General features: G+C 44.8%; 1 protein-coding gene across 3 annotated transcripts in view; it reads right to left on the minus strand.

Moving 5' to 3' along the window:
- Positions 1–2,136: 2,136 nt before the first annotated feature.
- ARHGEF18 (Rho/Rac guanine nucleotide exchange factor 18) overlaps positions 2,137–15,419 on the minus strand; it is a 569,373-nt gene continuing 556,090 nt past the window's right edge. For all 3 annotated transcript variants that reach the window (XM_077476320.1, XM_077476319.1, XM_077476321.1), the window contains one exon: positions 2,137–3,877. In XM_077476320.1, the coding sequence (XP_077332446.1) occupies positions 3,711–3,877 (167 nt within the window). In that variant the 3' untranslated portion in view covers positions 2,137–3,710. The remainder of the gene's footprint in view (positions 3,878–15,419) is intronic.

The raw sequence follows: 15,419 nt of genomic DNA on the forward strand, positions 1-15,419 counted from the left end.
CCTCCGAGCAGAGAGCGGTAACTGTCAGTCACTGTCTCTCTGCTATTCCCTCGGCTGACAGCGGGATTTAGCCTGTTGTTGGCTGAAAACAGGCCACAAGTGTGCAGAGCTAACTGCCCTCCTGTGATCCATATGAGAAGTAGGACCAAAACAGCTTTGGCCATACTTCAACATGTTTTAAGGATAAAAGCACACAAGATTAGAGTTGGTCTTAATTCAGACTTCCAAAATGCAGAAAGTATTACAGGCAGTCCCCTACTTACAAACGACTCCTACTTACAACGAGGGAGACAAAGAAAGTGAGAGGAAATATACCCCTAGGAAGGGAAATTCTGTCCTGTAAGAGTCTGAGTTAATATGGGAAAAAGGTCTCTCCACTGATGCTTTATCACCAATCCTGGTTTCCCTAATAACCCCAAATTTTCAAAATCGAATTGTCATTGGTACAGAAAGTGAAGTGAAATCTTCTGAACAGGGGCACAGACAGCAAAACAAATGCTACAGGGCTGATAACCCTTCCCTATGCTATCCAAAAAGCTTCAAAATAGATTTTTTTTGGCTGCAGCTACACTTAAAAAATGTACCTGTTCCTGCTTACAGATTCAATTTAAGAACAAACCTACAGTCCCCTATCTTTTTTGTAACCCGGGGACTGCCTGTAATCAGCAAAATAAGTACAGACTTCTCCAACATACTCCTTCACATCTTGAGAACTACAGTATAAATGCTTTTTCATTAACGTTACTATTCTAAAAGGTTTAAATGAACGAAATTAAAAAATTAAAACAATCCCTATTATAAACATTTCAACATGGATACCACTAAGGACTGTATTAGCCAGAATGGCTTTAAATACTTAACAATTGCACTCTTTGCTAAAGTGCTCGAGCATCAATGGAGTAAAAGACAAATGTATAGGTAGGGAACATTGCTACTATGGCACTATAAAATAAAAAATTATATAGAATTTAGGTAGATTATAACTGTGGCTGTGCCTTACACATACGTGAAATAAAACCGTGTTTGTGGTCAGATTTTCTGTGTAGTAGCACAGTATCCTTAACAATGAAGCAAATATAAAAAGGTATGTGAACAATTAAATAGTGGTAAAAAAATAAAATGTATATAAACATGCTCAAAATTTCCAAATATACCATCAACATTTGGTCCCAATGGCCACATTGCCTAAAAACGGATATTATTGACTGAAACAAAACACTATTTGTTAACAGCAGGAAAATTGTATCTACATAAAAAGACTATTTCTTAAAATTTGACCTCTGTAGACTCTAAGGCCCCGTTCACACCTGAACGATTTTCTGCTTGATGCTTGTAGCTCTAAAGCACTTAAGTCAAATTCCATTAATTTCAATGGCCCCTGTTCACATAGGAGCATTCTATCACCTGAAGCAAAATGCCTTTCGCTCAAAAAAGTACACGACTTTCTTTTTGGCAGATTACAAGCATTTTTGACCCCATAGACTTCAATAGAACCACCTGACTTGAGCGTTTTACGAGCGTTTTGTCACTTGTTTTCTGCTCAAACAGCATCTCTTTACCCCTAATTTCCTCTCCCTCTCCTCCCCTAGTTCTGTTGGCTAAACAAAAATGCCTGAAGCTGTAAAACACTTGTAATACGCTTTAAATTTTTTCTAAAAAGGCCTGTAAAAAGCTATAAAAATGCTTAAAAAAAAAAAAAAAAAACAGTAAATTGCTATGCTCAGGTGTGAATGGAGCCTAAGGCAGGCTATAAATGGTGCAAATTTCTTTCCTGCAACCCACCATTCCCCCATCAAGACAAACCGTTCTGAGAGGGGAATCCCTCCTGCCAAGCAATTGTCTGCTCCGGGCGGGGGAAGCCGTCCCCACTGGGAGAAGACAGCGATTATTGCTAGCGGCTAGCGATAATTGTAAGAGAACCCAGCAGGCTGGTTGCACTTAAGTTGATCGATCAACTTGGTACATTCAGCCTGCCCAATAACGATTCGAATCTCGGACGGTTCCTGCTGAACTGGCCAAGATTTGAACGGTGTATGGCTGGCCTTAGGGGTTAATTTATAATAAAGAAAACCTATTCGTCCAGCGAAACTGCATGTACATTCGTTCTGTGTGAGTTCACGAGTATTCAGTCATTCGTTTTTAGCTTTTTTTTTTTTTTTGCACAGTGTATAAATCTGTGTCTGTTGTGCCAATGGGGCAAAATCAGATTTCTTTATCTTATGGAATGTTCTTAAGAGTACTTTCTCTTCTGATCGAATGGTCATAGAGTACTTTATCTTCTGTTTGAATGTATGTTGTCATTTAGGCTGCATTCACACCCAAGTGTTACGTAGGTTGAAGCAAGTCTTGAAGAGGGATTCCACCTAAAAAAAAAAATATATATTAAAAGCCAGCAGCTATAAATACTACAGCTGCTGACTTTTAATAAATGGACACTCACCTGTCCCGGGTTCCAGCGATGCCGGCAGCCGAGGCCGATCGATCGCTCGGCTCTCGGCTGCTGCCGTCACCATTCTAGGTGAGGGAATCAGGAAGTGAAGCGGCTTCACTTCCCGGTTCCCTACTGCGCATGCGCGAGTCGCGCAGCGCAATAGGAATTGTCCACGCTGTCACTGGGACCCGTGTGTGTCCCAGCAGACAGCGCGGCAGGACAGGAAATTATATAGACTCCCATGGGAGTCTATGCCCGGAAGTGGGTGTAAATACCTGTTTTGACAGGTATCTCCACCCCCCTCCCCCCTGTAAGGTGCCAATTGTGACACCGGAGGGGGGAAGGGTTCCGATCAGCGGAAGTTCCACTTTAGGGTGGAACCCCGCTTTAAACTTAAAAAATGTATTGTTCGCTATAATGCCTGTTCACACCTTTTGCGTGCATAGGTGTGAAAAGGCACCATAGAGAACAACTGATTTTTTTTTTTTTTTTTTACGTTTTTTCACGTGTTAATGCAGCCTCAGGATTGAATGTTTTTAAAATATGCTGCATTCAATACTGCTTATAGTCTACAAAGAAAACCATACAACATGTATAATAGTTTACATATTGTATTTGACAACACTGGAACAAACAGGATTAGCCAAATGTAGTCACCCTGCAAATGACAATTTAAAAATCAGAAAATAAAATTTTTCACATTGTAGAAACCTTAGCATGAAAATTATTCACAACTGTTTTCACGAATGCCAATACATTCCTGCAGTGAATTTTTATAAATAGATATAAATACACCCCTTTATAGCTGCTATTAAACATGCTGCTTATTTTGCATGCTAAAGGAAGGAGGAACAGGCTGTTGGTCATAACATTTTTTTGGCCCTCAGGAAATGTTTATGAGACAAGACAATAAGCATAGGACATCACTTTAACCTAAATATTAAGCAGTCCTGTCCAGCAGGTAATGCTTTGGTTTGACAGATGCACCATTACCCTTTGACTTCACTCCAATTGCACTTGGAACAGAGATGTCGGGTCAGAAGCCCACATGGTTAGCAGAAAAAAAAAAAATAATAATATTGCATTTGGCAAATCTACTGGTGAATATCCCTTCATTATTCTTTGGACTGAATGCCACACCATTTTAAACCTGTTACTTGTACAGACTCCATTTAATTAACCTACTTAAAACTTCATAAAAAGGCCTTAGTGGTAAAAGCATTAATCCACAATATTTCAGTCTGTGCCATGAAAAGTGTATAAAAAGTCAGTGATGGAGCTAGAAAAATATAACATCTTCTTTATTTGTATCCTCCTCGTTAGCTGGTGCAGGAGGTGGTGGAGGAGGAGGAATAGAGGGTGTCAGTAAATGAGAACTGCTTTGCCGATGCACGCTTGAATGATATGGCGGTGTCTCATTGATGGGATCGCCTTGTCCTGAAGAGTCTACATGACAAGAGAGAAAATGAGAAAAAAGACTTTTATATGAAAAATAAAATACAACCTGTGAACCTGAAATCCCAAGATGTTAAAAATACAGCACTCAAATGCACACAGGGACTGCAACTACTACTTACAAATTTAGTTTTTCACCAAGATATGTATGTAATGCATTATGCTACCCAACTCCCATTGCAGCAATTAATTTGTACTTCAACAGAGGCAATTTCAACACGTCCAGTGAAGCAATCTGTCACTGACATATAGGAAAGCCTGGTATACCAAGGGCATTTGAAAAAAAAAAAAAAAAAAAAAAAAGTTTCTCACCAATCAGACTAAAAACTGACCTGGATATTTGAATCTAGTGACACAGAAAATGAAGAGTGAGGAATCCACACAGCACAGGCTTCAGAACATAAAAACCCAACCACACAAATGTGGAACTGTGTGGTCAAATTGAAAAAGACTTTACAGTAAGTACAATAATCAAATTTTCTTTACTGTCCATTGAGTGCCACAGGAATGTAGTAATTCATAGACATTGGGATGTCCAAAAGCAGTCCAACTGAAGGGTGTGGAAATCTTATTAAATGTAGTATCTGAAGGAGTCAATGTCTGAAAAGATGCTAGATAAAAAAAAGGGGGTAAGCAGAGATAATAAAAAAGGCATAAGCAGATGTGGAATTAGAGAATCAATCTGGAGTTCCAGACCAAAACAGGTAATCACCACCACCAGAGACTGCTACCAGAAAAAATGGTGAATTTCAACTAACCAGGTAGAAGAAAACCAATAACGCACCACAAGAAAACAGGTGCCACAACAATTACCTGAAAAGGAGAACAACATTTTAAGCCAACCAACAGCTAAGGTGGTCAGAAAGAAATATGTACCTGGGTAAAAGCAAAAACCCAGGATAAGTACAAGATTGAACAAAAAAAGAAAAAGTTGGCTCCACGTCCTCATTTGGCTCAGGCACCATGAAACAGTAATGGAGCAGGGGCAATGAGCCCTTGAGAGTGCAACAGGTTCAGCCCAGAGTACACTTCAAAGATAAGAGTGCTTTCTTCCCCTGTTGTGTTTTGGATAAACACATAAAAGGCATTTCCAAAGAGGCGTTTGCCCTCAAAAGGCATACATTCCAGCTTCTTCTTGCAAGGGTGCTTAACCACTTAACAACCGCCTAATAGCCAAATGACGGCTACAGGGCGGTTTCTTATCTCTGGGAGGCCGTCATATGACGTCCTCCCAGAATTCCGCTCTCGCGCGCACTCGAGAGCATCCATGACCGCCGGGTCCACAGGACCCGGCGCATCACGGATCACGGTAAACGGCCGCTCATAGCGGCCGTTTACCACGTGATCGCTCCGTCAATTGACAGAGTGATCACTTGTAAACAAATCCTCCCTCCTCCTCTCTGTACCGATCGGAACAGCGGAGGGGGAAGAGATCGGTGTCAGCAGCGATGTGGGCTGCATCTGCAGTGCCCACATCGCTGCTCACCGAAAATTAACCCCTCAATTCCCTGCCATTACTCTGCATTACTCTGCAATACCCTGCCATTACTCTGCAACACTCTGCAATACCCTGCCATTACTCTGCAACACTCTGCAATACCCTGCCATTACTCTGCAACACTCTGCAATACCCTGCCATTACTCTGCAACACTCTGCAATACCCTGCCATTACTCTGCAACACTCTGCAATACCCTGCCATTACTCTGCAACACTCTGCAATACCCTGCCATTACTCTGCAACACTCTGCAATACCCTGCCATTACTCTGCAACACTCTGCAACACTCTGCAATACCCTGCCATTACTCTGCAACACTCTGCAACACTCTGCAATACCCTGCCATTACTCTGCAACACTCTGCAACACTCTGCAATACCCTGCCAACACCCTGCAACACTCTGCAACACCCTGCCATTACTCTGCAACACCCTGCCATTACTCTGCAACACCCTGCCATTACTCTGCAACACCCTGCCATTACTCTGCAACACTCTGCAACACCCTGCCATTACTCTGCAACACCCTGCCATTACTCTGCAACACTCTGCAACACCCTGCCATTAGTCTGCAACACTCTGCAACACCCTGCCATTACTCTGCAACACTCTGCAACACCCTGCCATTACTCTGCAACACTCTGCAACACCCTGCCATTACTCTGCAACACTCTGCAACACCCTGCCATTACTCTGCAACACTCTGCAACACCCTGCCATTACTCTGCAACACTCTGCAACACTCTGCAACACTCTGCAACACCCTGCCATTACTCTGCAACACTCTGCAACACCCTGCCATTACTCTGCAACACTCTGCAACACCCTGCCATTACTCTGCAACACTCTGCAACACCCTGCCATTACTCTGCAACACCCTGCAACACTCTGCAACACCCTGCAACACTCTGCAACACCCTGCCATTACTCTGCAACACTCTGCAACACCCTGCCATTACTCTGCAACACTCTGCAACACCCTGCCATTACTCTGCAACACTCTGCAACACCCTGCCATTACTCTGCAACACCCTGCCATTACTCTGCAACACCCTGCCATTACTCTGCAACACCCTGCCATTACTCTGCAACACCCTGCCATTACTCTGCAACACCCTGCCATTACTCTGCAACACCCTGCCATTACTCTGCAACACCCTGCCATTACTCTGCAACACCCTGCCATTACTCTGCAACACCCTGCAACACCCTGCAACACCCTGCAACACCCTGCAACACCCTGCAACACCCTGCAACACTCTGCAACACTCTGCAACACTCTGCAACACTCTGCAACACTCTGCAACACTCTGCAACACCCTGCCATTACTCTGCAACACCCTGCCATTACTCTGCAATACCCTGCCATTACTCTGCAATACCCTGCCATTACTCTGCAATACCCTGCCATTACTCTGCAATACCCTGCAACACCCTGCAACACTCTGCAACACCCTGCCATTACCCTGCCATTACTCTGCAATACCCTGCAACACCCTGCAACACTCTGCAACACTCTGCAACACTCTGCAACACTCTGCAACACTCTGCAACACCCTGCCATTACCCTGCCATTACCCTGCAACACCCTGCAACACCCTGCAACACCCTGCAACACCCTGCAACACTCTGCAACACTCTGCAACACTCTGCAACACCCGCCAATACCCTGCAACGCTCTGCAATGCTCTGCAACACCCAGCAATACCCTGCAACACTCTGCAATGCTCTGCAACACCCGCCAATACCGTTTAACAATGCAATGCTCTGCAACACCCTCCAATATCCTGCAATGCTCTGCAACGCAATACTCTGCAACGCCATACTCTGAGATACCCAGCCATACCCAGCCATAGTCGGTGATACCCTGCAATACCCAGCCATAGACACCCCCCCCCTCCCGCTGCCCTCCGGTGCTTCTACCGACTCACCAAAACGATCAAATCCAGAATCTTTTTTTTTTTTTTCAGGCTTCCCAGCTTAGAGGTGAGATGTGGGGTCTTATTGACCCCATATCTCACTGTTAAGAGGACCTATCATGCCCTATTCCTATTACAAGGGATGTTTACATTCCTTGTAATAGGAATAAAAGTGATCAAAAAATTTATTTTTGGGGAAAAAAATAATAACAACAATAATGCTAGCCCTAGACCTCCTCTGTAACTCAAAACATATAACCAGTAAAAAAAAATTAAATCGTCGCCTATGGGGATTTTTAAATAGAGACGTTTGGCGCCATTCCACGAGCCTGTGCAATTTTGAAGAGTGACATGTTAGGTATCGATTTACTCAGTGTAACTTCATCTTTCACATTATGCAAAAATTGGGCTAACTTTACTGTGTTTTTTTTTTTTTTAAAGCATAAAACAGTTTTTTTTCCAAAAAAAAGCATTCGAATAATTGCTGCGCAAATACCGTGCGAGATAAAAAGTTGCAACGACCACCATTGTATTCTCCAGGGTGTTTTCTAAAAAAACATATATAATGTTTTGGGATTCTATGTAATTTTCTAGCAAATAAATGATGATTTTTACATGTAGGAGAGAAATGTCAGAATTGTCCTGGGTGCTCCAGTACGCCTGATGGTGCTCCATGCATGTTGGGCCTCTGTATGTGGCCACACTGTGTAAAAGTCTCACACATGTGGTATCGCCGTACTCTGGAGTAATAGCAGAATGTGTTTGGGGGTGTAATTTGTGGTATGCATATGCTGTGTGAGAAATAAACTGATAATATGACAATTTTGTGAAAAAAAAAAAAATCTTGATTTTGCAAAGAATTGTGGGAAAAAATGACAAACTTCAAAAAACTCATCATGCCTCTTACTAAATACCTTGGAATGTCTTCTTTCCAAAAAGGGGTCATTTGGGGGGTATTTGTACTTTTCTGGCATGTTAGGGTCTCAAGAATTCAAATAGGCCGTCAGTACTTCAGGTGTGATCAATTTTCAGATATTGGCGCCATAGCTTGTGGACTCTATAACTTTCACAAAGACCAAATAATATCCACCAATTTGTACTTCTTTTTACCAAAGATATGTAGTAGTATAAATTTTGGCCAAAATTTATGAAGAAAAAATTACTAATCTGCTAAATTTTATAACAGAAACAAAGAAAAATTCATTTTTTTACAGAATTTTCTGTATTTTTTCTTTTATAGCACAAAAAATAAAAAACCCAGCGGTGATTAAATACCACCAAAAGAAAGCTCCATTTGTGTGAAAAAAAGGACAAAAATTTCATATAGGTCCATACAACATGACTGAGTAATTGTCATTCAAAATGTGAGAGCACCGAAAGCTGAAAATTGGTCTGGTTATTAAGGGTGTTTAAGTGCCCAGTGGTCAAGTGGTTAACCACTATTTCAGCCATAGTACTTGTGAAATATGAACTAGCATAAGTCCCAGGCAAGAGAATTTTCCAAGCTATCCACACAGAAGTGCAACAGTTCTAAAAAAGACCCAGGTGCTGTCTAGAGCAGCCTTTCTCAACCGGTGTGCTGCCAGATGTCCTCAGGTATGCCGCAGGATCATGGTAGAGAAAGGCTGTCAGATGAGCCTGATCTCCCAATTATAAGGAATGTAAACATCCCTTGGAATAGAAAAAAGCATGACAGGTCCTCTTAAATATGAGATCTGGGGTCAAAAAGTCCTCAGATTTCATATTTGGACTTAAATGCAATAATAAAAAAAAAAAAGTCATTTGAAAAAAATGACATTAAAAAAATGTTCTTTTAAGAGGTATGGGCGGAAGTGATGTTTTGACGTCCTTTCTACCCCCTATTGTATAGAGACGAGTGGGGGCCGTCTCAGCCTCACTCGTCTCCATACCCAGCATGGAAAAGGAACCGATCGCCTCCGCCACTATGGCGACTCCGGTAAGTGGCGGGAGGGGGGGTGGCACCTCTCCCGCCTCTAACGGTGATCTCGCGGCGAACCCGCCATGGAGACCACCATTATCGTAAACATGACCGCCTCCTGTAAAGATGGATATCTCAGTTGTGGCAGCAGCTGCTGCCATTACCGAGATATCCCTCTTCAAAGTGCAGATGTATATGTACAGGAGGCGGTCGTTAAGTGGTTAAAGTCCCATGGGCGACTGTAGTACTGTCCAGTGTGGAGTGCTCAGTGAGGGTCCTTGGGAAAGGTGATAAAATCCACAGTCAAGGTTTGACTGTGTCGCCAGAATCCTCCATCTCCATGGATACCCACTGTTTCGCTGCTGGGGGACAAGGACAATCCACCAACCTGGTGAGGTGTGTAGCCCTGTAATAGGCTTTCACATCGGGGAGACCAACTCCTCCCCTATACTTTGCAAGATGGAGAAGTTGCAACTTAAGAGATTTGCGGATGACCAGGTGAAATCTCTGAACATTGAGTTCACCCATTTCAAAAACACTGGAGGAAGGCAAATGGGAAGAGCTTGCCACATGTACAGCCCCCTGAGCCGTAACGTCATCTTGAGGGCATTGCAATGACCAAACCACATTAATGTAAGCGAGTGCCATTGGAGAAGATCTGTTTTGAGGCAGGTAAGGGTAAGAAGTTTGCTGAGTAAAGAGTGGAGGGGTCGAGGGCGATACAGACACCCAGGTAGCAAATTGAGTCAATTGCATAGTAAAAGGGAGACGCCGGCCGAAGTGATGTAATCAGGCCTTTTCCCCCCGTGATATTCAGTGCAGACAATTTGGATATATTAATTTGTAAAAAAAGAGAGGGCACCATAATCCGTTAGGGACTGAAAGAGTTGCAGAAGGGAGGTTAGTGGGTCCGTTAGGAAAAAGATCAGGTCATCCACAAATGCAGCCACTTTGTGCATTCCAGCAGCAACATGAAGGGCTCTAGGGTCAGTATGAAAATGACAGGGGGCAGCCCTGTCGTGTGCCGCTATGGATGTTGAAGTCAGATCTCATTTCATTGACCTTGACTGCAGCCGTGGGGTTCGAATAGAGGGATAGCATCCAACTCAGCAAAGAGGATCGTAGACCGACGTATTCTAGAGTGGCTCGCATGAAGGACCAGTTCACCCGGTCAAAGGCTTTCTCTGGACAGCAAGAGAAGAGGCTGTTTCGAGGACTTGGCTGCATGAATCAAGTTCGCCACCTGGATGGTTTTGTCTCATGGTTCGCGGAGAGGCACGAAACCTGATTGGTCTCTGTGGACAAGACTCTGGATATGTGGGAGTAGCCAGTTAGCAAAAATTTTGGCAAATAGTTTCAGATCCATATTCAAGAGTGCTATCCAGCGATAATTCCCGCAGCGCAACAGATCCTTCCCTTCTTTCGGTATAAGAGGGATGTGTAAGCTCGCAATATGTCAGTTGGGAATGACTTCCTTTCTGGGATCGAGTTCAATGCCGAAACCAGCGGTTGCGATAGGGTCTCAAAAATACTTTGTAATAGCTTGGGGTGAAGCTATCTGGGTCAGGGTCCTTCTTAGGCTTTGAATGGACCAGGGCCACTCCCAGTACCGCAACTATAATTGGCTCCTCCAGTTCCTCTCAAGCTGCTAGAGGGAGAGATGGCATGCCCAAGGTGACGAGGTAGGACTGAGGATTTGGGTCCAGAGTGGGGGGACAGTCTAAATTGTATAGGCCCTCGTAGAAGGATCTGAACTCCGTTGCCATGTCAAAGGAAGTATGGAGCTTCTGCCCTGAAGAGCCCATGATGTGGGAGATTGTATGTGCTTGCGCGTGGACCCCTCAACGTCCTAGCCAGTAACGGGCCCGGTTTGTTAGAGAATTCATACATAGTAAGGTGGGCCCATGTTAGTTTTTGCTTTGTTTTGTGGAACAGGAGCACACAAAGCTCCTCACGAACTGGAAGGAGATACTGGTATGTAGAGCACACTAGGCTGGCCTTGTGGGAGAAATCTAGATATACGCGTAGCTGGACAAAAAGTTCCTCTGTGCGGCTAGACCTTTCCCTCTTAAGTCAGGCTCCTATTTTGATCAATGCGCCCCAGATCACTGTTTTGTGGGCCTCCCCTACCACTAAGGGATTGGTGACCAAGGCCTCATTGACGGCAAAGTGTTCATGCATGGTGGCCAGGAGATCGGCTCATATCTCTGCTGATTCGAGTAGAGACTCGTTCAATCGCCAGGATGGAGGAGTCTGGGTAACAGCGCCCAGATGGAGGGTCAAATGAATCAGGGCATGGTCAGAGAGAGAGATATCAATGCTGGTGGACACCACTCTTGAGAGGTCCTTATGCGGGACTAGAAGGTAGTCTAGCCGTGAGTAGGTTTGGTGCACCAGAGAGAAGGAGGAATAGTCACAGTCCTGGGGGTGCAACAACCTTCAGGGGTCAACCAGGTGCAGAGTATGCAGGTCCGCCTCAAGGCGTTCGAGACAAGAGAAAGGGAGGTGGGAAGAACCCCGTGAAACATAAAGAAGGGGGTCCATAGCGAAATTAAGAAGCTTCCGCAGAAATCGTGGGTGATCCACATTTGGAAAGTAGACGTTGGCAAAAGTGACCTGTCTGTCAAACACCCTTCCCTTCCGTAGGAGGAATCGACCCAACTCATCTGTCTGCTGCGCTTCAAAGATCCAAGGGACCGATTTGGCCAACAAAATGCTCACTCCTTGGATTTGGAGATGGGAGAGACACTGTGGTGCACCGTGGGGAAGTCCCCATTGGTCAGCTTAGGGATTTGATCACTGGAGGAAAACGACTTGAGTCTTGCCCTTCCGCATCCCAGCCAAAAGCTGGGAGCATTTTTCAGGTGTGTTTAAGCCCCGTACATTGAGGGAGGTGACCTTGAGGAGACCCATAGAACCATCTGGCCAGAATGTGGCCACAATACAGTGTGGGATCCCACCCCTGCTGGAGTAGTCCACCTGAGTGAGAGGTTGAGATTGGAGCAGATACATAGAGGGCAGGAAAGGAGAGAGGACGAGTGAGAAAATGTAGAAAAATTTGTGACAAGGGGGAATGGGAGGAGGGGGTGAGGAAGAGGAGTGGGGATCTGTCTAAAATGTCAGGAAACAGAGGACTCCAACTCAGCATACAGGTGATCGAGTCGGAGTCCACCCTAGTTGGGGGTGGTAGAGCATAACATGGTAGCAGCAGTGTCGGTAATGGATGGCCATCAACAGCGACCATTCCGTGGTGGTGCCCGGGGGGGGGGGGGGGGGAGTGGCAGTGAGAATGGCAGGGGGAACACCCCTATTTACCACCTCAGCACCAGATCCCGGGTCACCAAGACAGAGGACCCAGATGTGGACATGTATGGACCACATAAAAGAGCTATCCCCTCTTCAATAAAGACACAGTCAACGGAGAGGCCTCGCCTCCCCCTCTGGCAAGACCTGTAGGGTCCCTTATGGGGGGGCAGGGAAGACGATGAGTGGATCAGGTGCATGTACCCACCAGGTATTGCCCAGTAGCGTCAGCAGGTAGTCAGCCGGTTCTGACTCAGGTAGTGTGGAGGTAGTGAGTTACAAGGCCTGTCCAGCGATACATATCACCTGCAAAGCAGTCTCCCCGCCTGAAACCCAGTAAAGAGTGTATGGGGGTTCAGGGAGAGTGAATAGGCATTGAAGACAAAATGTGGCAAGACTGGTTGATAGAAGCCAGATGGCTTGATTTGGGTAAGATAGGGCCCTGGATACCCATACTCTTATCCGAATCATAGCAAAGTCAATGGTGCCCCTTGCCCGTGCCAGGCGTAGAATCTCCTCTTTGATAGTGAAAAAGTGGACCCGATAAAGCACATCTCGCGGTAGGTCTGGGAGAACTTGGCCACCCAAACATAAATCATTACAGATATCTGCAAATTGTTCCAGCACCAGAACCAGTCAACTACCCTACTAATGGGTTTGTGAAATGAAGGCCGTCTACAACCTAGGTGTTGGAGTTTAGTCCTCCCGGTCCTTGTCCTCCTAATGCCAGATCTGCCATGCCCCTAAAGGTGCTCTACTCGCAGTATGGGATCAAGAGGGGAGGGGTGGCCTCCTAGTGCTCCACCAAATTTAAGGTCTGAGGTCCCTGATCAGGCTGGGCCTGTGCAAGATAGAGTATAACTGAAGATAACACATCCTGCTAGGTTGGTGTTCTGTCTTGGAAAGGGACAAAACCAAACACAGTGCCCACACATACTCAGTCCATCTTTTTGAGTGATACTTGCGCAGTAGTAAAGGCAGGCAGGCAGGCAGGCGGGTGGGGCATGTATGTGCAGGACCATGGTCTGCGCACCCGAGGCTGGTCCTGGCTCTGCTCTGGATCAGCGGTCTTTTATGAGTCTGGCAGGACTGCATACACACGTGAACACCAATAGACCATAGTATACAAGGCAATGGTGCCTTCAATTGGCGACAACCAAATTGGCCACATGCAGCTCCCAAGGGTGGTGGTAAATCAACCAACTGCGCCTAAATTCCCTTACAATCCAAAGTCAGGAAAAGCACTAGGAACTTCCCACAATAGGGCCATTCACATATTACACAGCAGAGTAGTGAAAAGAAAAGACTCAAACTCACTCTGTCCTGCCCAGGTTACTTCACAAGGTCTTTAGGGACTGGAATCTGCCAACGCAGACCACTGCCCTGGATCTGTATAGCACCCCACCAACCAACTCATACAATGGAACCACCTCCCAAGGTAAGCACCACACACAGGATATAGTGCCAGTCATTTCTTACAGGGTGAAGAAAACCCAAGGGCCCAGTGATTTACAATTTAGCAATATATGTCCACACAAAAGACTAACCCGGTCAGACTAAGGCTAAAAAGAAAAGCCCTTGCTTGAGTTCAGGGAGAGGGGAAGTCTAAAAAAAACTATTTAAAATGCAGTGTACCGTGACAGAAAAGTAATCTCTCAGGAGATAAGCATGGGTATAATAGTGCTCTGAGCAGCAATCTAAATAGAGAGGGAAGAATACTATAAGCTGGAAGAAAAAGCGGTAGCAACTTTTGAATTCCTTCAAATGAACAGTTGAGGGGATCTGCAGCACCTATTCAAAAGGGTAAGCAGGAAGGAGGATACCTAGTAACACAAATTGATGGCAGAAGAACAGCAGGACCAGAAGGATGAGAAGACGACATTCCAACTCATAACCAAAAGGTTGTTAGGGGCATGGTAGCCACAGTAAAGCCTACCTGGCCATTTATTATATGATCCTGGTAATCAAGAAACTGAGTCCTACAAAGGGAAAAAGCTAGAAGGAGAAATGCATATTCTAGAACTCTGAACAATTAGTCTGATAGAGGATCTATTTTCCAGCAAGGCGAACCCACAAAGGCCTCAGGACTTACACTATCTTACTGAGGTAAACTATGATTTGTAATAGAATGTCCTGTGTGCTTGCCTTATTGTAAATAAGATAAACAAAAGATATTTCCTGAGAAGGAATAAGGAGGTCACATGCATGAACCTCAATATTTAAAGTGGGAGACATCAGATTCAGGAAGTGTGAAGCAATAGTTGAGTCTAAAAGGAATCAGTGTAGACTATGAAGACAGGCTGAACACTGTTTTAGAGCATTAGATCAGTCACCCAGTCGGCTACAGGAGGAGTGCTCAGGTTTTTCTGGAGGTGAAGATTTTGCAGTGCTGCAAATGAAATCCAGCAGAGAACAAATGAAAAAAAACTGACCAGCAAAGAGATTTCTCGAAACTTGCTTATTATTAGCTGGGCTCCAGGCATAAGCAAGTAGAGATGTCCGTAAGCAGAATCCTCCCAGGATGAAAGAAAGGGAAAGATAATTTCCACCTTGGTCTACATTCTGACAAACAGCAACAAGTACTCAAAAAGGTACAAGTACCCAGAGAGGGGAATGGGAAAGGATCTGCTATACTTAGATTGTAGATGATATCATCTTCGAATTAGCAGAAATTGTGAAAAGCTAAACAGCTGACTTTTTTTTCTGAGAACTCCTCGGCATTCCACAATGGGGAAGCTAGGAAAAGGGGGCACTAGGATGAACATATAAGTGCCGTGGGTGGGGTGAAAAACGACTGGAGTACAGTCTAAAGGTAATCCCTCACAAGACCAGGAAGTAGGGGAAAATGATTCTTGTCAATAGAGCAAGTCATAA

This window comes from Lithobates pipiens, unplaced genomic scaffold (assembly GCF_037356315.1).
Source record: "Lithobates pipiens isolate NorthernLeopardFrog02 unplaced genomic scaffold, aLitPip1_a1.2 Scaffold_13, whole genome shotgun sequence".
In the NCBI taxonomy this organism is placed as follows: domain Eukaryota; kingdom Metazoa; phylum Chordata; class Amphibia; order Anura; family Ranidae; genus Lithobates; species Lithobates pipiens.